The sequence below is a fragment of the Triticum aestivum genome, chromosome 6B (assembly GCF_018294505.1).
Source record: "Triticum aestivum cultivar Chinese Spring chromosome 6B, IWGSC CS RefSeq v2.1, whole genome shotgun sequence".
Taxonomy (NCBI): Eukaryota; Viridiplantae; Streptophyta; class Magnoliopsida; order Poales; family Poaceae; genus Triticum; species Triticum aestivum.
The window spans coordinates 24,127,989-24,153,503 of NC_057810.1; the positions used below are offsets into that span (position 1 = coordinate 24,127,989).

General features: G+C 41.9%; 1 protein-coding gene across 6 annotated transcripts; it reads left to right on the top strand.

Moving 5' to 3' along the window:
• LOC123135485 (disease resistance protein Pik-2) lies at window positions 1-10,491 on the top strand. 6 transcript variants are annotated; one of them, XR_006466018.1, is made up of 6 exons: window positions 1-3,276; window positions 3,369-3,464; window positions 3,803-4,552; window positions 5,479-8,437; window positions 10,000-10,148; window positions 10,321-10,491. XR_006466018.1 is itself a non-coding variant. In XM_044554565.1 (4 exons), exons 1-4 carry the CDS (start codon window positions 2,209-2,211, stop codon window positions 7,378-7,380), a joined length of 3,816 nt encoding a protein of 1,271 aa, XP_044410500.1. In that variant the 5' UTR covers window positions 1-2,208; the 3' UTR covers window positions 7,381-10,491. The 6 variants fall into 6 exon arrangements, 1 of the variants encoding a protein (XP_044410500.1); XR_006466017.1 differs by having other exon boundaries at window positions 5,479-8,111; XR_006466016.1 differs by having other exon boundaries at window positions 5,479-10,148.
• The last annotated feature ends 15,024 nt before the right edge of the window (window positions 10,492-25,515 follow it).

The window sequence follows — 25,515 nt, forward strand, 5'->3', positions numbered from 1 at the left end:
TAATTAGCAGAATGGATTGGCAGCTGGCCTATGGTCCTGTTAAACAAATCTCAAAGTCAAACATGAGCTTGGGCTGGCCATGTCCCATGTGGACAGCTAATCTCAGAGTTAAATTTAAGCTGTGTGGATGCGAACCACCTCTAGCTGTATGGATTCACATTGGTTGCAGCATTTCCTCTCTGCCTCTTGGTCTTGTCGCCAACTGTTGCAAAGTTCTAGAAATTACGTCCTCTATTTTTCCAGTAAACATTTTCGCGATGAAATATTAAAATCAGACCCAGCTAAACTAGCCTCAATGTCAGTTCGTAAAATTAAAATAGTCGTGCCGTTAACACCTAGCTAAACGAATATCTGCCTCTTCGCGTTGTCGACATGGGATTGGACATGCGGACAACTAATCTCCAAGTCAAAATGCAAGGTGGTTGCGCACCAATTAATCATTGATGCTTTCTAATAATCAAAGAGTACACTATCTACACTAATGCAGTTAGTCTTCTGGCATCTGCAGTTGTGCACATGGGATGGGCACTGGATGTTGTGACCCTCTCTAGGCTTCAGTGCTTGCTTACCCCCGGCAGCACTGCAGTAAATTACTTGATTGTTTGTTCAAGCTGAGCTGGCCATGTAGCTACATTACTTTATTATTAGGTGTCCAGCGCACACGACGGTGTCTCGAGTCTTGTTTTTTTTGTTTTGAAAAGGGGGATTACCCCGGCCTCTGCATTAAGTGATGCGCACAACAACTTGACAGAAGGCAGTGAAGGTAAACTAATGCACAGATGGCAGTGAAGGGGGATTAGCTTTGAAGGCCTCTGCATTTGACTTTGAAGGCCTCTGCATTAAGCCTTGAGATTAGCTTGTAGCTACATTACTTTATTATTAGGTGTCCAGCGCACACGATGGCAGTGAAGGTAAAAGCCTGATCTATTTGCGCATTACCGTTAGCACAGTGGATTGGCATTGTTGCAAAATTTTGCAAACTGCTAGTAATTCTACCCAATATTTCTTCCACATTTGCATTGTGTAATTTCCGTCTCCACATTTGTGGCTTGAGCGCGTCCTCCCCACCGAAGATTAAAATCAAATCCAGCTAATTAAGATTGAAATAGTGAGGTCCTGCAGTCCTGTTACACACCAAGTTAAACTAATCTCAAAGTCAAATGCAAGCTGGATGTGTACCAATGCAGAGCACCTCAAGGATTAATTAAGTTGATCTACAACTAGCCTTTGGACTGTGGAGGAGGCACCCCATCTCAAAGTCAAATTTAAGCTGGGATTGGCCATGTGCAGAGCGAATCTCAGAGCCATGTTTAAGCTGGATGGATGCGTGTGGATGCAAACCACCTCAAGGCTTGATTAAGTTGGTCGACAACTAATGGTGGAAGGCATCCAATGGCAGCACAGAAAGTGCTGGTAATTATATCCTCTATCTTTCCACACAATGTGTAATTTCCGGCTCCACGTTTCCTGTGACTTCACTTCAGTATGTCCTCGACCGAAGATTAAAATCATACCCGGCTAAACTAATCTCAAGGTGAGGTCGTAAAATTAAGTTAGTCAGGTTCTGCCGTCCTGTTACAGACCCAGTTAAACTAATCTTTAGTGTTAAATGTAAGCCGACCGAGTTAAACTAATCTTTAGAGTTAAATGCAAGCTGGACGCGTATGAATGCAGACCACCTCGAGGCTTAATTCAGCTGATCTCCAACTAGCTTTTGGGCCGTGGAAGAGACAACTAATCTCAAAGTCAAATTTATGCTGGATGGATGCGTATGAATGCAAACCACCTCAAGGCCTGCATTATGTTACCAATTAATCATCGTTGTTTTCTAATCATCAGAGATTATACTATCTAGACTTATGCAGTTAGTCCTCTAGCAATTTGCATATGCGAAACGACGGGATGCGGTGACCCTGTAGCCTGTAGGCTTCAATGCTTGCTTACCCGGGCAAAACTGCAGCAAAATATAGTAAATTACTGATTTCTGTCCAACCAGAGCCGGTCATGTAGCTAAATCATTTTGTTATGACTCCAGCGCACATAATGTTGGCTTGAGTCTTGTAACGAAGAAGAAGAAAATGCCTACTTAGCAAAAGGCTTGTAGCTGGCATGGACTCCCCTTATTAGTCCACCTGCCTGTATCAGCTGCTAGCTAGACTTACATTGATTAGCACCAATACCTCCATATCACATTGAGGAAGAAGGGCAATGGAGGTGACGGCGGTGAGTGTGGGCAAGGCCGCTCTAGGCGGGGCACTGGGCTATGCCACGTCCAAGGCGGCGGAGGAAATCGCCCTACAGCTTGGTGTCGAGCGCGATGTGAACTTCATCAAGGACGAGTTGCAGATGATGCAGTCGTGCCTGATGACTGCTGATGAGGAGCAAAGCAAGAACAAGGTGCTCACGACCTGGGTGAAACAGATCGGGGTCCTGGCTTACAAAGTTGAGGACAGCCTCATGGATTTTGGCCTTCATTCGGAGAAAAAACCATTTTGGGGTTGCATCCCCCGAAACCCAGGTGATCGACGCCGCACCATTAAGGAGGTGAAAGAGCTGAGGGCTGAGGTGGAGGACCTGAGCAACAGGAACCTGCGCTATCGCCTCATCAAGGAGAGCTCAGGCTCCAAGCCTACTGCAGCAGAGGAGCAGGCCAGCGTTGCCACTGCTGCAATGTTTGGCATCAACGAAGCAAGACTTGCCACCTTGGAGCATGAAAAATCATCAGAGGTGGACCTCCATCAGTTGATTACCAGCAAGGATGTTGACCTTAGGGTGATTGCCATGTGGGGAACCAGCGGTGATATTGGCAAGGCATCCGCCATCCAGGAGGTTTATGATGACCCAAAGGTATTGAAAATGTTCGGATTCTGTGCTTGGGTTACGTTGATTCATCCTTTCAGTCCACAAGAGTTCCTGCGGAGCTTGGTCAGGCAATTCTATGAAAGTTCCAATGATGAGGTTGGAAAGGCAGAACAAGTAACAAGTGTAGGGGCTAATGTTCTGGCAAAGATGGAGATGATGAATCAAAGTGATTTAGTCAGTGTTTTTAATAAGGTGTTGTGTAGCAATAGCTATCTGATTGTGATTGATGACCTATCCACAATAGTGGAATGGCATTGCATTAAGAAGTACTTTCCTGACAACAAGAAACAAAGTAGAATCGTCGTTTCCACGCAGCAAGCTGAAATTGCAAGCTTGTGCACAGATAAACCATATCAAGTTTCGGAGTTAAAGAAGTTGTCATGTGATCAAACTATTTATTTGTTCCACAAGAAGGTAAATCTTTTTCTATAGGTTTTCCCCTATGTTCTTGTTTCTTTTTCTATATGGATGATTGATTCTTCTTTTCATTTCACGTCTAATTGCAGAATTCAGAACATCAGATCAGCATGGACGGTGTTCGTGTGGCAATGTATGACACCAACGAGGAAGCAAGGTTTGCTGTGGTGGAGGAGAAACCGGAGGTGAGACTCCGCCAGCTGATCGAAATTCAAATTTGAATTGCATGTCTATGGATTATATTTGGGTTCCTAAATGTTTACTAATGTGTTGTTTTTATTCTCATGCACACGCACACCCAGCTCACGCATGTGCATGTTATGAATGAGCTAATTCTGTTGCTCAAACATATTTAATAAACTTTAAAAATTAGAGGGAAATAAATAACACACTGGATGAAAAATAATTGTGTGTTGTACCAAGGATGTATATGAACTTACATGATTGTTGGGCATACTGCTCTCACTAAAAATGTGAATTTCTCGAGACTACATAAATTCTCATAGATCTATTTTTGGTTCAGGCTATGCATGCATCATGTTCTGCCGAGCCCGTTTCCGACTCAAATAGAGTTACTACTTCCGAGAAAGATACATCCTTGCCCATCAGTGAAATACAGGAGGAACACCAAGAACCTAATAATGTAGGTGAAGAAAATGTTCATAACTCAACTGCTAGAAAGAAGTTTGATCGCAGCAGGACACTGGCACTGACTGATGAACTGCTCTGTGGGCGAGGAACAGAGAAATCATTTGTTATCAAGTTAGTTGGCCAACCAGATCTCAATCAAGGCCGCAAGGTGATCTCAGTTTGGGGAATGGGGGGTCTTGGAAAAACCACTCTTGTCCGAAGCATCTATCATAACCAAGAGCTTGGTGGCTGGAAGCGTGCTTGGGCCACTGTATTGCGTCCTTTTAACCCTGAAGTACTCCTTAGAGATTTGGCTTTGCAGCTTCAAAGTACTGTTCAAGAAGATCCTGCTGGAGCAACAGGAATTGGACTGCAAAAGAAAAGAATAGCAATGATGAATCTTCAAGAGTTGAAGCAGGAGCTAGCTCGGCTACTAGCGTTAAAGAAGTGCCTTATTGTTCTTGATGATATATCATTCACTGTTGAATGGGAGTTGGTCAAACAGTGTTTAGGTAATGCTGAACGGATCATAATCACCACAAGAGAAAAAAATATCGCCAAACATTGTTCAAGGGAAGACGAGAACATGTACTGTCTTCAAGTTCTGAAGTATGATGTGGCATTTGACCTGTTCATAAAGAAGGTACTTCCATATCTAGTAGCCTTTCTTACCTTTCGTATGAGTTTTGCTTCACCTTGCATCAGTTTTACCTCATGTACAATTATATTCGTCAGCTTGATCTTTCTCCCATTTCAGACTTTGTGGAAGTATAAAAACTAATATCTGTTAAAAAAGGTGTTCATACTCCAATAGTGGTTCAGTATCTTTACACTATGGACAAAGCCTCTTGCGTGCTCATCTTGGACCTACCGGCGCTTCCTCCTCATTGTGTGAAGTAGCTAATTGCCACATTAGGAGTGATTCTTTTCTTTTGCTGGTATTGTTTGGAGCAAATCTTTTCATCATGAAATTAAAATGTCTTTTTACTAGTATTATTTCAAGTGAATCCTGTCGATAAAATACAATTGTAAACTCACATCGGGTTTGCTACCAAGCTTATGCATGCAACTTTTAATAAGCGCTAAAGTAGAACCCATTTTTCCTCAAATTTATTTTTCATTCCACAGGGAAAAGTGTGCCAAATTCTTCAACAAATGTAAGTAGTACTTGAAAATGTGTATTCATGACTTTTTTGGTTTCTTAAAGTGCAGAACATGTTTTTTTACCCACAGCATGTGCTCCTGGGTGCATATTTGAATTATCAAAAGCCTACTTCTAGGTGCATATTTGAATTACCACGTTTAGTGCATACTGAAAAATTCATGTTCATACCCTTATATGTGATAGTAACAAATGGAAAAAAAATTAACACAATTTTTAAATCAAAGTTGGGGAATTATTTTTCATAGTAAACTTACACTAGGAATCACCAACTCAGCGCTCTCTGGCTTCTAGATGCCACAAGTTGAGGCTAGGACAAATGAGCTCATATTATTTCATATTCTTAATTTAACCACTATATTTCTTTAGTCCAGATAGTTAACTTTGTCAAATTATGTCTGTTATAGGTATTCAAACACAATACTGTAAAAATTGATTTAGCCCCAGCTATGATGGAGCAAGCAAGATTTACCCTGCAGAAATGTGGTGGACTTCCCCTTGCAATAACGACCATCGGTGGATTCCTAGCCACTAGGCCAAAAACTGCTATTGAATGGAGAAAGATGAATGACTGTATCAGCACTGAGCTGGAGATAAATCCTGAACTTATGACAATAAAGTCAATTCTTATGAGGAGCTACGATGGCTTACCATACCATCTCAAGTCTGCATTTTTGTACCTGTCCATATTTCCAGAAGACCACAAAATTAGGTGGGGTCGCTTGATGAGGCGGTGGATTGCAGAGGGTTACTCAAAGGATTTACATGATATCACTGCAGTTGAACTTTGTCAGAGGTACTTTGATGAGCTCTTGGATAGGAGTATGATCCTGCCGGGGGAAGGGATAGACCAATACAAACAGAAAATCAGTTCTTGCCAACTTCATGATATGATCCGGGAAATATGCATCGCAAAGGCTAGGGAGGAAAACCTTGTTTTGTCACTGGAGGGAGGATGTTGTTTGAGCGAAACACAAGGTGCAATACGTCATCTTGTCATAGGAAGCAACTGGAAAAGGGATAAACATGTGTTGGAGAGCATGCTAGACCTGTCACATGTACGTTCATTGACTGTGTTTGGAGAGTGGAGATCGTTTTTCATCTCCGATAATATGAGGTTCCTCCGAGTGCTTGACTTAGAAGACACAGTGGGGTTAAGAGATCATCATCTTGATGAAATTGGGCAGCTCTGTCACCTCAAGTACCTTTCTCTTCGAGGATGTTGCAACATATTATGCCTGCCTAATTCTTTCCGGAATTTGAGGCACCTCGAAACACTGGATCTTAGAGGTACACATATATCTGAGTTGCCAAGAATAATCACCAATCTTTGGAAGCTACAACACCTTCATGCAGATGGTTATTTTGACCGTTTGGTTGTTATGGGAGAGGATGACATAGTTGATAAGTATGAAGGTTACATTAATCGTATATCCTCATGTCAAACATGCAGTGTTTTATTGTCCAAAGGTCATATTTTCTCAAGACCACAAGTTTTAGATGCTGGTTTGAACAGATATGATATATTCAATCTATACCGCTTCCAGGAGATGAAACTAGATGGTATTACACTTCCTAGAGGGATTGGTAAATTGAAGGCTCTCCATGCACTAGGTGTTGTCGATGTTTCAGGGAGAAACAGAAATGCCACTCTGAAAGAGCTCGGAATGCTTACTCAGCTACGTAAGCTTAAAGTAGGTGGTGCGAGCTACAGAAACGTCAGTGAGTTATGGTCTGCCATTGCTGGTCATGATCAACTACAGTCTTTGTCAGTTGAAACACGTTTCCCGCATAAACAGAGGAATGAGGTAGATGGCTGTTTGGGTGAAGGTTTGTTGCCACCAAGCAGCCTCAAGAGCCTCAAGCTGGTTGGCAAGCTAGTCAATGTAACAGAATGGATCCATAAGCTTCAGAATCTGACCAAGTTGGTGCTGAGTTATAGCATGTTGGAGCAAGATGATGCCATACAAGCCCTCGGGGTGCTACCAAATATAGCGGTTCTATGCCTAAGGATTTGTTCGTTCAATGGGACAGAACTCCATTTCCAGAGATCCTCTTTCCCGAGCCTCATGGTGCTGGTGCTCCGGAACTTAGAGAACCTCCAGTCGGTTATGTTCGAAGAAGACGCGGTGCCTAAGCTCGAGCTGCTTCAAGTTGATTGCGGCTCATCATTGAAGGACATCTCTGGGCTGGCAGCCCTCAAAAGCCTTAAGGAAATTCGGTTGGATGCCCGTAAAAGTGTGGAGGAGGTGGTGCAAGGGCAGGTAGCGGAGCATATGAATCATGTCAGAGTGAATATTGTTCGCTAAACTTTATTTATATATATGCGTATATAGATTCCATCGGAGACCAAAGATTGGTGTGTGTACTTGCTCTTGTAATTGCTCATGCTGCAGATGTTTACTTGGTCGGTTTGAATTTCAAGTCGGGTCATTAACCACCTGCCGTTGAAACTGAATATTTGACTGAACCTTCGAATTGAATGCAGCTCTCAAGTTTAGGTAATTCTTTATGATGCTGGATTGGCTGTTGCATTGCTAACTAAAGCCAAGAAAGGGTAGAATGATAGAGTCCATTTATTCAGAATCGAGATGGTGCATAGGGGCTGCGAAGCACTGAAGGACATTCACACTGCCAACCATTCCTTCAACCATGAATAGGGCAGGGCAAGCTTTTTCTTGTTGCACATCTCCATTCATGATAGTGATCTGATTAGTGGCTGAGTGGTATTTACTTACACACCTAGAAGCTAAAACTAGGAGGAGGACAATCAATTCACAACACCACAACTACAACGACAGGAAATCAACGACAGGCGTCGTATCAGCCGCTTGGCTCTTCTTCTATGGTATTGATACATCTCTCCATGGTTTATCCTTGAAAAAAAAAGAACTAGGAGGAGGAGAGCATACATGTCAAGGATGGTTCGTCCATCTCCAACAGGACGGGTGGACGAACGGTTCAGAATTCTTCAGATTTGGAAGAGGACACTGAACATGTCGAGTCAGGCTTCAGTTCATAGCCTTCTTTGCTTCCCAAGGTGCGTAGTTGTTACTGTATCGTTATTCTACTATACAGAACATGTTGAGACGTCTTTCCTTTCTTTTTGTCTATTTTTCTTCGAGTGAACGGGCGTCGCAGAGCTAATAATTGATTTATTATTTTTGTTAATAAAACACAAACTGGACTATTCATGTCTCTCGGCTAAATACCGGAAGCAATCCTTTTCTTTTTGGAGTAGTGCATGGAGTGCAATGCAACCGTCGGAACTCGGAAGCCAAAACAAGAAGTTGCTCTGCTCATATGGATAATACAGAGCCGAGCAGTTCCTCTGCTGTCCTCCTGTACATTCATTGAAATTACAAGGTACTGAAAGGTGCCCTGTAGTTCCTTTTTTGTAGTAGAGCATGGGATATTAATTAGTCTGCTAGCTGAAGCCAAGAAAAGAAGGACTTGCTCTGCTCATACGGATAGCACATGAACTGAAAATCCATGTCCTGACAAAGCAGTATCAGCAGCACAACCCCTGAGAGAATACCAAGTACTCCTTAACAGTATCAGCAGCACAACCCCTGAGAGAATACCGAGTATTTAACAAAAAGCTACTCCCACCGTCCCATAATATAAGAACGTTTTTGACACTAGTGTAGTGTTAAAAACTTTCTTATATTATGGGACAGAGGGAGTACCACATTTGTGGTCGTCATCCCACTGAACTACCATTTTCAAAACGTCAATAAAAAACTACCGATTTCAGCTAATCTCATTGCAAAACACTACCACTTTCAGTTGATGACTGTTTCAGACAATTTAAACACGTTTATAACAAGGGGGACCTACTTGTCAGGGCTGACGTGGCAGGAAAGCCAAAGCCGTTTATCTTGACCGTTGTCACAGGTGGGGCCCACACATCAGCATCAACCTTCTTCTTCCTCCTCCTCTGTCTCTCTCTAGTATTTCAACAAGCACCTTGTGGTCGGCAGCTCTCTCACAGCCATGCCATTGTAAGAACCAGGCAGGTCGTAAGGAATATTAGTTCACATGAAGTAGGAGTTTAGTATGGATGTGCGCCGTGCCGATATAGGTAGGATTAGAACCTGGAGGGATACCTCACGCTCTAACAGTATCTGTGGCTCTGTGCGGTAATCAGGTCCTTGCATCATTACTCTACCAACAGGAGTTTTAAGGATTTGAAAGATGTTCAGTAATATTGTCTTCCGGAAACAGGCCAAATAGCATATACCTTGTCAGCTGATGTATTAGTCCAGCATGCCTTCTAGTACTGGCAATCTTTTTATTTATTGAAGTATTGGCAACTTTTATGGTGTAGTGGTATTTCATTCTCTTTTATTTTTGGCATGGACTACATGTTGCAATTTTGTTTTGACTTTTCTCTGTCATTAGTCAGAGGTGGAACTGTCATATCTGAAACATGGGAGGATGGAGGCTATAATAAAGGAATTTAATTTGCATCTTGGTAGTTTTTGCAGCTCCATAGATCTGTATATTTCAATTTACACACCATTCACTACATATAGTGTTCTATTTTAAAAGCCGGTCATATGTTGTTCCAAGATCACCAGATTGCAGAGTATGACCAAACAAAGTAAAGCAACAAAGGTCTGAACCTTCAAAACCTGCTAGCCAAGAAAATTCTATCACACTGAAGTAGAGCAAGCAGCAGACATATCATCATCCTCACAGACCTGTTCCTTTCATTTTCTTAAGAAGATAAAGATCATCATACACATGCTGAACTACAGAACAGTTCCACAACTAATAACTGAATATCTTGAATGTCATGAGTTTTCTGATGCAGAGGCCGGGGAATCCCCCCTTTTCGAAAAAAAAAATCTTGAATGTCATGAGTGCATCTATCTATGTAGTGGAGTACATCCTCTTACTTCCCTTGCAAATTTCATGTAAAGGAGGAAGACGATGGACTAGGTACACATGTATGACAGGCGAAGAACTGTCAGCAGCACAGCTCAGAGAAAAAGCAGAGGTTTGACTTTGACACATCGCCAACAACCTGGACATGTTAACCCCTAAGAATAAAGATGCACGTATCATATATGTATGTATGTTCTCCATGCTGAATTTAATTGCACAGCTGTTTCTTTCTTTGGTGGTAACTCCCGGACTTACAATTCTGTGACTTTTCATTTCGCTGTTCCTTCGAGCAATAGGCATTTAAAAAAAAACTTTTGGAACTCACTGAATTTAGCACGGCATCGTATCAAATGCAGTTCTCAAGTTCAGTTAGTACTATTGCTCAATGCTTTCCGTTGCGGGATCATTGGACATTGCACCTGGAAATGGAAGCTGGGTTGGCTCTTGTGCTCTGCTAACTGAAGCCAAAAGGATTCAGACATAGGTGCGGTGCAGTCCCTGTGAAGCACTCAAGTGGCGACTCCCAGGTTTACATTTACCAATCCGTGAGCTGACATTCTTTTCATTTATTTTCCCCTATTAGTAGTAATTAATGTATTTCTTCGTTATTAGAAAAAATACAAAGTGGGTTATGCATGTCCCTCGGCCGAATACAGCGGGACAGTAGAGGTATCACTTCCTTCGTTGTCCTGTCACTGTCAGCTTTGGTGGGTTTGGCCTGCACGTTCACTTAATCACTTGTGGTAATATCACTCCATCGAATGTGAATATGTGATACGGCACCACACTCAAGCTGGAATCGGCTTCATCTGGATAGCAGATAGCACAGGAGCTGAGAATCCATCTCCTGTCCACAAGCAGCAGCAACAAAAAAAGAATACTGTGGTATACATAACAGATGCATTACTGCATGCAGCTTCAGGATGCTGTGAGATTAGTCGTAACAAAGGTATTGTATGGGTACGAATGCTTCAAGACTCTGCTTGGGTGGCTCAATGGCTGCGTCAGCAATTCCTCATGCTCTAATTTCACTAGTTACCAAAGCTGCAGGCATAAAAAAAGATGGGCAAGACGCAAGACGATGCAGTACAAGCCCTTGGAATTCTACCAAATCTTGCAGTTCTATGCCTGAGGGAGGACTCGTTCGATGGGACACAGCTCCATTTCCAGAGCTCATCTTTCCCGAGTCTCATGGTGCTGGAGTTGTTTTTGTTAGAGAAGCTGAAGTCGGCACTGTTTGAAAAAGACGCAATGCCTAAGCTGGAGCTGCTACTAGTAGGTTGGTGCTACAAGCTGGATGCATTTTGCGGGCAGGCAGCCCTCACAAGCCTCAAGGAAGTTCGGTTGGGTGGTTTTCCTCTCAGTGAAACAGTGAAGGAATCAGTGCAGAGGCAGGTAGCGGAGCATATGAAGCACGTCAGAGTGAATATTGTTGAATAAACTTTTATTTATATGTATATATGTATGTATATGTAGATTCCATCGGAGACCAAAGATTGGTGTTTGTACCTGCTTTTGTAATTGTTCTTCTAGTACAAATAACTCGTTGCTTGTTCTCCCACACTGAATTCAGTTTCACAAGTCCTTCTATGCTGACTTTGCGTTTCTTTTTCTCTTTGATAGAATAGGCATTCTTTGATTCTGGCTCCTGCTGCAGTTGTGCACTTGCTCGGGGTTTGAACTGGAAGCCCGGTCATTAACCAGCTACAGCATCATCCCTGCGAAACTGAATATTTGACTGCATCTTTGAATCAAATGCGGTTCTTAAGTACTCGCAAAAAAAATGCAGTTCTTAAGTTTAGTTAGTTCTTAATGATGCTGGGTTTGCTGTTGCCCTGCTAAGTAAAGCCAAAAAAGAAGAGCAGCAACAAACAAGGGTACAATGACAGATTCCATTTATTTAGAGTCGAGACTCGAGAGAGTGCATAGCATAGGAACTGGAGTCGAGACGCACTGAAGAAGGTCGCGCACACACCAGCCAAATGTTCCTTCAACAAAGAACGGGGCAGTACAAGCTTCTTCTAGTTGCACATCTCCTTTGATGAGAGTGATCTGATCGGTGGGTTTTTTTTTAAAGAAAAATTGGAGCTCTACGTTTACATTACTCAACTGGCACAGCAATACCGTTGGCCATCAGAACAGAGACATCATTCGGCACAGCCTCCAACCACAGCAGCAGGTGGGGCACTTGGCCAGTACATTCCCTCGTCGCCATGGCGCGGGCAACTTTATTACATTCTCGTGGGACAAACGAAAACTATAAGGAAATGAAGTTTAGGCGCACAAATTGACGAATGTCTATGTAGATAACCCCCTCAGAAGCACGGTCATAGTCAGAGCCTTGCACAGCTTGTAAGGTCTTTGTGAATAATTAATAAAATAGTTACATGCATCTCCCAGATACAGAGGCCGGGGGTCATCCTCTTTTTCTAAAAAAGAAAAAAGAGCCTTGTGCAACCTGCAAAAGAATCTCGCAGTCTAATTCGACAACCGCGTTGGATATGCTCAGGCTTCTTATATTTTGGGACAGAGGGAGTACTTATTTATACACCTAGAATCTAGAACTAGGATGAGAGCATACGTGTCGAGAACGGTCGAGAGCATACCCAAGACGCATATACACTCGCCCCTATGAACGCACACACGTATACCCTACGCCTATGAGCACTTCCGAGAGATTGAGTCGGCATATCATCTTGAAATTTATGAAGTCAGCGTAGGCACCTCGTCGTTGACGGGAACGTCTCCACCCACTGAATGCGCATTCCCGGAAATCCTAAAATAAATCCAGGAATAAATTCAAGCACCAGGATTTGAACCCAGGTGGTTGGGGATACCACGGTCCCTCTAACCATCCAACCACAGGTGGGTTCACGGCGCCGGGTTACGTTGTTGTGTTCTCTTTCATCTTCTTCTTCCTTTGTGGCAAATGTAACGTGAATGATTTTTTTTCTTGTTTTTTTTCTCTTTGACAGTTTTTTCTTTGATGTTTTTTCTTTTACTTTTTTCCTTTTCTTAGTTCGCAAAATTTTCTTCAAGTCACTGAACCTTTTCAGTTATTGTGACTTTTTTCCAAATTCACGAACTTTTTTCCAATTTGCGTACATTTTTTATCAAAATCCATGAACTTTTTAAAGTCTGTGATCTATTGTCAAAATCCGTTGACCGTTTTTTTTTTGGAATTCCTATATATCTTTTAAAAAATTGGTGAATTTTTTTCAAGTTCATGACTTTTTTGTGAAATTCCATGAACTATTTTTAAGAGTGATGAAAAAAGTTTTGAACTTTTTAAAAAGCAATGAACATTTTTCAAATTTGTGACCTTTTTCAAATCCAGGTCAGCACATGTGGCGTGCACAGAGCGAGCCCCACTCGCTACTTGGCGTGGGCTTGGCCTGTTGTGCCCTTAGCTCAACTCGCCGCAACGACTCATTCATTTCTCGTTTTTGAACTTTATTATACTTTTTTAAACCTTTTTCAGAATTTGAAATACTGTTTGGAATACTAAAAAATGTTTTTGTGTTCAAATATTGTTTGCAATTTTATAGAATGGTCTGGAATTTAAAATTTTGTTCCTGTTTTCAAAACAATTGTTCAAATATTTGAGAAATGTTTGCGTTTCAAAAAATTTGTTATTTTATAATAAAAAGTACGTGGTTTGCAATTTGTTTTCACCACCAATTGTTGGGAATTTGTTAACAATTTTGAAAAAGGAGTTAAACCTATAAAACTTTCATACACAATTAAAAATTCTAAAATTGTTGACAAATTTCAAGAAATGGTTAGGATATAAGAATATGTTCATGTTGATTGACAATGACTAAATTGCAACTAACAGAAGCATTCAAATTAAAAAAATTACGTGCTCACATCTGCACCCGTCTGGCCTAGTCTAACACACTCCTCTCAACTAGTGGTTTTTTTGGACTACGGATAAATGACTCTAACTTCTTGCAGCAGTTTGGCAAAGACATATGTGGCATCCATGCAAGGTCTGAACAACTTCCGACACCATTTGCATGTTGCGACGTGTCTGGCCATTTATCATCTTTTTTTACTGAACTCTAGAAAATGCTAGATTTGTCCAAAACCGAAACAACTTGGCATGTTACCTTAAATTCGTCATACAAGCCACTAGAAAAAAATGGTCATTTAAAGGATGTCGAAAAATAATGTGCTCTTAACAGAGCCTTCTGGCCTAATAGGACACCTTACGTGAACATGGTGTTTTCTATCTATGCGAATACACAAAATATTCAGGGAAGTAAACAAATGGGTTTCAAACTATTGTTCAATCTTTTTTCTGTTTTTGTAACTCCAAATTTGTGAGTGTTTTTAAAAAAAAATATTTGTGTTCAAAATCCTGTATGCTATTTTTAAAAATGTTCGTGTTTTAATATCTAGACAATTTTGAAAGACACAAACATTTATTTGAAATTCATGTACAATTTTTTAAAATATAAATATTTGTATTTAATGAATAAATTTTTAAAAGTCACGGTTTTTGAAATTTTGAACAAATTTTTAAAAGCATTTTTAAAATTAAAAGAGAAACAAAAAAGTGAAATAAAATAAGAAACCAAAAATTATAAGAAAAGAAAAAGAAAAACTGGGGAAAAGACCGGTTCACAACAGTAACCCGATTGATGAGGGATAGTTCTAGTAGTCTGCATTTTTGTAGTTAGACATTGAAGCTTATCAGCTCATGTGCTTAGCTACGAGTGATCAGCAATGTGAGTTACATGGTTCGATCCCTCGCACTGTCATTTCTTTTTTGATAAAATTTTCAGTGTTTCCATGTGCGACAATAGGCTGACCTAGTCCGACGACCTCCTGTGTGTGGCGCCCTCTATATGACTCTACTCCCCCAACGGCGAGCCCTAATTGCCACCTGTGAGAATCAAACCATCGCGACTTCGCTAAAGCAAAACAAGCGACAGACGCGATACAGGCTAACCCAGTTCGAGCCAGCAACCGGTTTTGGGAACCTTTTAGAACCTTATTATGGTTTTTTGTTTCCTTTTTGTTTTCCATATATTAATGATTTTCAAAAAATGTTTGAAATTCCAAAATTGGTTCATGTTTTTAAAAATTGTTCACGTTTAAAGAAAGTCTCGAAGTCCAAATTCTGATAAAAGTTCAAAATTCTAATTGTGTTCATTTTCGAAATAATTTTCATCTTGAAAAAAGTTCACCGCATTGAAGAAAAATGTGCATGGTGTATAAATACATGTCATCGTGTATAGAAATTTTGTTCTGCGTGCATTTCAAAAAATTTCATCATATATTTAAAAAATGTTCAGTGTGTATTGGAATAAAGTTCATGTATATTAAGAAAATGTTTAGTGTGTATTTTAAATTACTGTTTTTTAAATTCAGATTTCAAAATTTGTTCACAATTTGAAAAATTGTTCACATTTAAGAAAAGAATATTCCATTTTTTACGATTTTGAAACATTGTTCATATTTTCAAGAAATTTTGTTCATACTTGTTTCCAAGAGATATTGAGAAAGTAAAAGAAAAACAAAACTGGCACTTTATTTGGTACTTTAAGTTTTGCGATGTGTTTATGGCATCCACAACCTCTAGCTTGGTTTGCTAGCATTGGTAGCATGCCTTCTGGAGGTTGGGAGTTCGACTCTCATTGCATTCTCTTTTATATTATTTTTCACGAATGTGGCAAATTGGGCCGGCCCGTTCGTACATGTATTAATCCGTATAAGCCGGATGACCCACCATACATATGAAATGCATATAATTTGTCAAAGGTCTATGTTGTCATTTATACGTTTTGTGAGGGAGGGAGGGGGGGGGGGGGGGGGGGGGAGTACCGAAGCGGTACCCTCATGCCGTTGACATGTTCCTTAATTTCCATTCCATCAATCTGTGTTGGCGAGTCTGTTCTATAGCTCACATATTGCGTGTTATGTAGTCTGAATAATCTGCATTGTAATGAAATGCTGGAGCTTATACTTGTTGGATCCTCATGTTGTCCTGTATTTGTTGAGAAATTCAAAAGTAAAAAGAAAAAAGTTATTCAAACATAGGGCTGCCCCCTCGCTGAAGTTAGCACAGCACGAAGGCCTTTGAAGATCAAAAAGTGCAAGCAGCAACCGAGCTCCATAGAGCTCTTTATTTTTCTTTCAGTAGAAATACTTTTTCACACTTCAAAATAATCTGAAAAAAAGTATACACAGACATATGTTTGTATTATACATGTGTAAAATTTCATAAACATATATGTTGATATGTGATGTATACAAAAAAAAAACAAATACACGGATTAAAATATGCCTTTTTTGTTTTTGTTTTTGTTTTTGGGACTGATATTTGTCTTTTTTGTGTAGCATGCAAATAGTCAAATTAGTTGATGAAATTTGATACATATGTGAAGAACATGCATATGTATTTATAGAAAAAGATTTGACATTTTTAAAAGTTTAAATACATTTTGATTTATTTTTTGCAAAATGGGCTCCATGGAGCCCGACCTTTGCAACGCCATACTCCTTGGGAGATGCATTACCTGAGGTGCAACCAACATGTCCACTTAAGTTAACACATCATCGAATCAAATTTTGTCATTGCAGTTCTCATTCTGCTTTGAGCTTGCTTTCCATATAGGTTGTTCTCACTTTGTTGCATATCTAGATAACCCACTTTATCCACTTTGCCCTTAAAATTAGAAGTTAAGTCTCCTATTCACAACCTCCCCCCCCCCCCCCCCCTCCCCTAGTCGACCTCTCGATCCTTTTCAGCCCCTGAAGAGCATATTTACCCGGTGGGATCGTCAGAAGATATATAGTAGAAGAAGCCATCACTAATAGTGAGGGGGAAATGTGATACATCAGGATATCCCACTTGAAAACTCATCAACAATATGGACGACCTAAAGCTGAAGCAAGACCTTACCTACTTCAAGGATGTACACCATGTTGGAAATATGCCCTAGAGGCAATAATAAAAGTATTATTATTATATTTCCTTGTTCATGATAATTGTCTTTTATTCATGCTATAATTGTATTATCCGGAAATCGTAATACACGTGTGAATACATAGACCACAATATGTCCCTAGTGAGCCTCTAGTTGACTAGCTCGTTGTGATCAACAAATAGTCATGGTTTCCTGGCTATGGACATTGGATGTCGTTGATAACGGGATCACATCATTAGGAGAATGATGTGATGGACAAGACCCAATCCTAAGACTAGCACAAAAGATCGTGTAGTTCATTTGCTAGAGCTTTGCCAATGTCAAGTATCTCTTCCTTCGACCATGAGAGCGTGTAACTCCTGGATACCGTAGGAGTGCTTTGGGTGTATCAAACGTCACAACGTAACTGGGTGACTATAAAGGTGCACTACAGGTATCTCCGAAAGTATCTATTGTTTTATGCGGATCGAGACTGGGATTTGTCACTCCGTGTAAACGGAGAGGTATCTCTGGGCCCACTCGGTAGGACATCATCATATGCGCAATGTGACCAAGGAGTTGATCACGGGATGATGTGTTACGGAACGAGTAAAGTGACTTGCCGGTAACGAGATTGAACAAGGTATTGGATACCGACGATCGAATCTCGGGCAAGTAACATACCGATAGACAAAGGGAATTGAATACGGGATTGATTAAGTCCTTGACATCGTGGTTCATCCGATGAGATCATCGTGGAACATGTGGGAGCCATCATGGGTATCCAGATCCCGCTGTTGGTTATTGACCGGAGAACGTCTCGGTCATGTCTACATGTCTCCCGAACCCGTAGGGTCTACACACTTAAGGTTCGATGACGCTAGGGTTATAAAGGAAGTTTGTATGTGGTTACCGAATGTTGTTCGGAGTCCCGGATGAGATCCCGGACGTCACGAGGAGTTCCGGAATGGTCCGGAGGTAAAGATTTATATATGGGAAGTCCTATTTTGGCCACCGGAAAATGTTCGGGATTTTTCGGTATTGTACCGGGAAGGTTCTAGAAGGTTCCGGAGTGGGGCCCACCTGCATGGGGGACCCACATGGACGTGGGTAGTGGGGGCAAGGCCCCACACCCCTGGTCAAGGCGCACCAAGATCCCCCCTTAGAAGGAATAAGATCATATCCCGAAGGGATAAGATCAAGATCCCTAAAAAGGGGGGATAACAATCGGTGGGGAAGGAAATAATGAGATTTCTTTCCTCCCACCTTGGCCAACGCCCCAATGGACTTGGAGGGCAAGAAACCAGCCCCTCCACCCCTATATATAGTGGGGAGGCGCATGGGAGCTATACACGAAGTTCTGGCACAGCCCTACCTCTCTCCCTACTCCTCCTCTCCCATGGTGCTTGGCGAAGCCCTGCTGGATTGCCACGCTCCTCCACCACCACCACGCCGTTGTGCTGCTGTTGGATGGAGTCTTCCTCAACCTCTCCCTCTCTCCTTGCTGGATCAAGGCGTGGGAGACGTCACCGGGCTGTACGTGTGTTGAACGCGGAGGTGCCGTCCGTTCGGCACTAGGATCATCGGTGATTTGAATCACGACGAGTACGACTCCATCAACCCCGTTCACTTGAACGCTTCCGCTTAGCGATCTACAAGGGTATGTAGATGCACTCTCTTTCTACTCGTTGCTGGTCTCTCCATAGATAGATCTTGGTGACACGTAGGAAAATTTTGAATTTCTGCTACGTTCCCCAACAGTGGCATCATGAGCTAGGTCTATTGCGTAGATTCTTTGCACGAGTAGAACACAAAGTAGTTGTGGGCGTTGATGTTGTTCAATATGCTTACCGTTACTAGTCCAATCTTGTTTCGACGGTATTGTGGGATGAAGCGGCCCGGACCGACCTTACACGTACTCTTACGTGAGACAGGTTCCACCGATTGACATGCACTTGGTGCATAAGGTGGCTAGCGGGTGCCAGTCTCTCCCACTTTAGTCGGAACGGATTCGATGAAAAGGGTCCTTATGAAGGGTAAATAGCAATTGGCATATCACGTTGTGGTCTTGCGTAGGTAAGAAACGTTCTTGCTAGAAACCCATAGCAGCCACGTAAAACATGCAACAACAATTAGAGGACGTCTAACTTGTTTTTGCAGGGTATGCTATGTGATGTGATATGGCCAAGAAGAATGTGATGAATGATATGTGATGTATGAGATTGATCATGTTCTTGTAATAGGATTCACGACTTGCATGTCGATGAGTATGACAACCGGCAGGAGCCATAGGAGTTGTCTTTATTTATTGTATGACCTGCGTGTCATTGAAGAACGCCATGTAAACTACTTTACTTTATTGCTAAACGCGTTAGTCATAGAAGTAGAAGTAGTCGTTGGCGTGACAACTTCATGAAGACACGATGATGGAGATCATGATGATGGAGATCATGGTGTCGTGCCGGTGACGATGATGATCATGGAGCCCCGAAGATGAAGATCAAAAGGAGCAAAATGATATTGGCCATATCATGTCACTATTTGATTGCATGTGATGTTTATCATGTTTATGCATCTTGTTTGCTTAGGACGACGGTAGTAAATAAGATGATCCCTTACAAAATTTCAAGAAGTGTTCTCCCCTAACTGTGCACCGTTGCTACAGTTCGTCGCTTCTAAGCACCACGTGATGATCGGGTGTGATGGATTCTTACGTTCACATACAACGGGTGTAAGACAGTTTTACACAGCGAAAACACTTAGGGTTAACTTGACGAGCCTAGCATGTGCAGACATGGCCTCGGAACACGGAGACCGAAAGGTCGAGCATGAGTCGTATGGTAGATACGATCAACATGAAGATGTTCACCGATGATGACTAGTCCGTCTCACGTGATGATCGGACACGGCCTAGTTGACTCGGATCATGTGATCACTTAGATGACCAGAGGGATGTCTATCTAAGTGGGAGTTCATAAGATGAACTTAATTATCCTGAACATAGTCAAAAGACCTTTTGCAAATTATGTCGTAAGCTCGCGCTTTAGTTCCACTGTTTAGATATGTTCCTAGAGAAAATATAGTTGAAAGTTGATAGTAGCGATTATGCGATCAGTAGAAAGCTTATGTCCTTAATGCACCGCTCAGTGTGCTGAACCCCAACGTCGTTTGTCGATGTTGCGAACATCGGACATACACGTTTTGATAACTACGTGATAGTTCAATTAAATGGTTTAAGTAGAGGCACCAAAGACGTTTTCGAAACGTCGCGGAACATATGAGATGTTTCGAGGGCTGAAATTGGGATTTCAGGCTCGTGCCCACGTCAAGAGGTATAAGACCTCCGACGATTTTCTTAGCCTGCAAACTAAGGGAGAAAAGCTCAATCGTTGAGCTTGTGCTCAGATTGTCTGAGCACAACAATCACTTGAATCGAGTGGGAGTTGATCCTCCAGATGAGATAGTGATGTTTCCCCAAAGTCATTGCCACCAAGCTGCTAGAGCTTCGTGATTAACTATAACATATCAGGGATAGATATGATGATCCTTGAAATATTCATGATGTTTGACACCGCGAAAGTAGAAATCAAGAAGGAGCATCAATTGTTGATGGTTGGTGAAACCACTAGTTTCAAGAAGGGCAAGGGAACAAAGGGATACTTCATGAAACGGCAATTCAGCTGCTGCTCTAGTGAAGAAACCCAAGGTTGAACCCAAACCCGAGACTAAGTGCTTCTGTAATAAGGGGAACAACCACTGGAGCAGCATTACCCTAGATACTTGGTAGATGAGAAGGCTGGCAAGGTCGATAGAAGTATATTGGATATACATTATGTTAATGTGTACTTTACTAGTACTCCTAGTAGCACCAGGGTATTGGATACCGGTTCGGTTGCTAAGTGTTAGTAACTCGAAATAAAAGCTACGGAATAAACGGAGACTAGCTAAAGGTGAGCTGACGATATATGTTGGAAGTGTTTCCAAGGTTGATATGATCAAGCATCGCACGCTCCCTCTACCACCGAGATTGGTGTTTGCGTTGAGCATAGACATGATTGGATTATGTCTATCGCAATACGGTTATTCATTTAAGGAGAATAATGGTTACTCTATTTTTGAATAATACCTTCAATGGTCTTGCACCTAAAGGAATGGTTTATTGAATCTCGGTCGTAGTGATACACATTTTCATGCCAAAAGATATAAGATAGTAATGATAGTACCACTTACTTGTGGCACTGCCATGTAAGTCATAATGGTATAAAACGCATGAAGAAGCTCCATGTTGATGGATCTTTGGACTCACTCGTTTTTGAAAAGTTTGAGACATGCGAACCATGTCTATTGGTGTATATGCATGAAGAAACTCCATGCAAATGGATCGTTCGGACTCACTTGATTTTGAATCACTTGAGATATGCAAATCATACCACATGGGCAAGATGACTGAAAAGCCTCATTTTCAGTAAGATGGAACAAGATAGCAACTTGTTGGAAGTAACACATTTTGATGTGTGCAGTCGAATGAGTGCTGAGGCATGCAGTGAATATCATTATGTTCTTACTTCACAGATGATTCGAGTAAATGTTGAGTATATTTACTTGATGAAACACAAGTCTGAATTATTGAATGGTTCAAGTAATTTCAGAGTGAAGTAGCAGATCATTGTGACAAGAGGATAAAATGTCTATGATATGATCATAGAGATGAATATCTGAGTTACGAGTTTTGGCACACAATTAAGACATTGTGGAAATTGTTTCGCAATTAATACCGCCTGGAACACCATAATGTGATGGTGTGTCCGAACATCATAGTTGCACCCTATTGGATATGGTGCGTACCATGATGTCTCTTATCGAATTACCACTATCGTTCATGGGTTAGGCATTAGAGACAACCACATTCACTTTAAATAGGGCACCACGTAATTCCGATGAGATGACACCGTATGAATTATGGTTTAGAGAAACCTAAGTTGTCGTTTCTTAAAAGTTTGGGGCTGCGACGCTTATATGAAAAAGTTTCAGGTTGATAAGCTCGAACCCAAAGCGGATAAAATGCATCTTCATAGGAAACCCAAAACAGTTGGGTATACCTCCTAATTCAGATCCGAAAGCAATATGGATTGTTTCTAGAATCGGGTCCTTTCTCGAGGAAAAGTTTCTCTCGAAAGAATTGAGTGGGAGGATGGTGGAGACTTGATGAGGTTATTGAACCGTCTCTTCAACTAGTGTGTGACAGGGCACAGGGAGTTGTTCCTGTGGCACCTACACCAATTGAAGTGGAAGCTTATGATATTGATCATGAAACTTCGGATCAAGTCACTCCCAAACCTCGTAGGATGACAAGGATGCGTACTACTTCAGAGTGGTACGTAATCCTGTCTTGAAGGTCATGTTGCTAGACAACAATGAACCTACGAGCTATGGAGAAGCGATGGTGGGCCCGGATTCCGATAAATGGCTTGAGGCCATAAAATCCGAGAGAGGATCCATGTATGAAAACAAAGTGTAGACTTTGGCAGAACGGCTCGATGGTCGTAAGGCTAATGAGTACAGATGGATTTCAAAAGGAAGACGGACAATGATGGTAAATGTCACCATTAAGAAAGCTCGACTTGTCGTTAAGATGTTTTCCGACAAGTTCAAGGAGTTGACTACGATGAGATTTTCTCACTCGTAGCGATGCTAAGAGTCTGTTGGAATTATATTAGCGATTACTGCATTATTTATGAAATCTTGCAGATAGGATGTCAAAACATTGTTTCCTCGACGATTTTAATGAGGAAAGGTTGTATGTGATACAACCGGAAGGTTTTGTCAATCCCGAAAGATGCTAATAAGTATGCAAAGCTCCAGCAATCCTTCTAAGGACTGGAGTGAGCATCTCGGAGTTGGAATGTATGCTTTGATGATGATCAAAAATTTTGGGTTTGTACAAAGTTTATGAGAAACTTGTATTTCCAAAGAAGTGAGTGGGAGCACTATAGAATTTCTGATGAGTATATGTTGTTGACATATTGTTGATCAGAAATGACGTAGAATTTCTGGAAAGCATATAGGGTTATTTTGAAAGTGTTTTTCAATGGAAAGCCTGGATTAAGCTACTTGAACATTGAGCATCAAGATCTATAAGGATAGATCAAAATGCTTAATAATACTTTCAAATGAGCACATACCTTGACATGATCTTGAAGGTGTTCAAGATGGACCAGTCAAAGAAGGAGTTCTTGCCTGAGTTGTAAGGTACGAAGTTAAGACTTAAAGCTCGACCACGGCAGAATAGAGAGAAAGGACGAAGGTCGTCCCCTATGCTTAAGACGTAGGCTCTTCAGTATGCTATGCTGTGTACCGCACCTGAAGTGTGCCTTGCCATGAGTCAGTCAAGGGGTACAAGAGTGATCCAAGAATGGCTCACAGGACAGCGGTCAAAGTTATCCTTAGTAACTAGTGGACTAAGGAATTTTCTCGATTATGGAGGTGGTAAAAGAGTTCGTCGTAAAGGTTACGACGATGCAAGCTTGACACCTATCCGGATAGCTCTGAGTAGAGAGACCGGATACATATAATGGAGCAATAATTTAGAATAGCTCCAAGTAGAACAGTTGTTTGGAATAGCTCCAAATAGAGCGTGGTAGCTGCATCTAGGAGATGACATAGAGATTTGTAAAGCACACACGGATCTGAAAGGTTCAGACCCGTTGACTAAAACCTCTCTCACAAGCAACATGATCAAACATAAAACTCATTGAGTGTTAATCACATAGTGATGTGAACTAGACTACTGACTCTAGTAAACTCTTGGGTATTAGTCACATGGCGATGTGACCTGTGAGTGTTAATCACATGGCGATGTGAACTAGATTATTGACTCTAGTGCAAGTGGGAGACTGTTGGAAATATGCCCTAGAGGCAATAATAAAAGTATTATTATTATATTTCCTTGTTCATGATAATTGTCTTTTATTCATGCTATAACTGTATTATCCGGAAATCGTAATACACGTGTGAATACATAGACCACAATATGTCCCTAGTGAGCCTCTAGTTGACTAGCTCGTTGTGATCAACAGATAGTCATGGTTTCCTGGCTATGGACATTGGATGTCGTTGATAACGGGATCACATCATTAGGAGAATGATGTGATGGACAAGACCCAATCCTAAGACTAGCACAAAAGATCGTGTAGTTCATTTGCTAGAGCTTTGCCAATGTCAAGTATCTCTTCCTTCGACCATGAGAGCGTGTAACTCCTGGATACCGTAGGAGTGCTTTGGGTGTATCAAACGTCACAACGTAACTGGGTGACTATAAAGGTGCACTACAGGTATCTCCGAAAGTATCTATTGTTTTATGCGGATCGAGACTGGGATTTGTCACTCCGTGTAAACGGAGAGGTATCTCTGGGCCCACTCGGTAGGACATCATCATATGCGCAATGTGACCAAGGAGTTGATCACGGGATGATGTGTTACGGAACGAGTAAAGTGACTTGCCGGTAACGAGATTGAACAAGGTATTGGATACCGACGATCGAATCTCGGGCAAGTAACATACCGATAGACAAAGGGAATTGAATACGGGATTGATTAAGTCCTTGACATCGTGGTTCATCCGATGAGATCATCGTGGAACATGTGGGAGCCATCATGGGTATCCAGATCCCGCTGTTGGTTATTGACCGGAGAACGTCTCGGTCATGTCTACATGTCTCCCGAACCCGTAGGGTCTACACACTTAAGGTTCGATGACGCTAGGGTTATAAAGGAAGTTTGTATGTGGTTACCGAATGTTGTTCGGAGTCCCGGATGAGATCCCGGACGTCACGAGGAGTTCCGGAATGGTCCGGAGGTAAAGATTTATATATGGGAAGTCCTATTTTGGCCACCGGAAAATGTTCGGGATTTTTCGGTATTGTACCGGGAAGGTTCTAGAAGGTTCCGGAGTGGGGCCCACCTGCATGGGGGGACCCACATGGACGTGGGTAGTGGGGGCAAGGCCCCACACCCCTGGTCAAGGCGCACCAAGATCCCCCCTTAGAAGGAATAAGATCATATCCCGAAGGGATAAGATCAAGATCCCTAAAAAGGGGGGATAACAATCGGTGGGGAAGGAAATAATGAGATTTCTTTCCTCCCACCTTGGCCAACGCCCCAATGGACTTGGAGGGCAAGAAACCAGCCCCTCCACCCCTATATATAGTGGGGAGGCGCATGGGAGCTATACACGAAGTTCTGGCACAGCCCTACCTCTCTCCCTACTCCTCCTCTCCCATGGTGCTTGGCGAAGCCCTGCTGGATTGCCACGCTCCTCCACCACCACCACGCCGTTGTGCTGCTGTTGGATGGAGTCTTCCTCAACCTCTCCCTCTCTCCTTGCTGGATCAAGGCGTGGGAGACGTCACCGGGCTGTACGTGTGTTGAACGCGGAGGTGCCGTCCGTTCGGCACTAGGATCATCGGTGATTTGAATCACGACGAGTACGACTCCATCAACCCCGTTCACTTGAACGCTTCCGCTTAGCGATCTACAAGGGTATGTAGATGCACTCTCCTTCCTACTCGTTGCTAGTCTCTCCATAGATAGATCTTGGTGACACGTAAGAAAATTTTGAATTTCTGCTACGTTCCC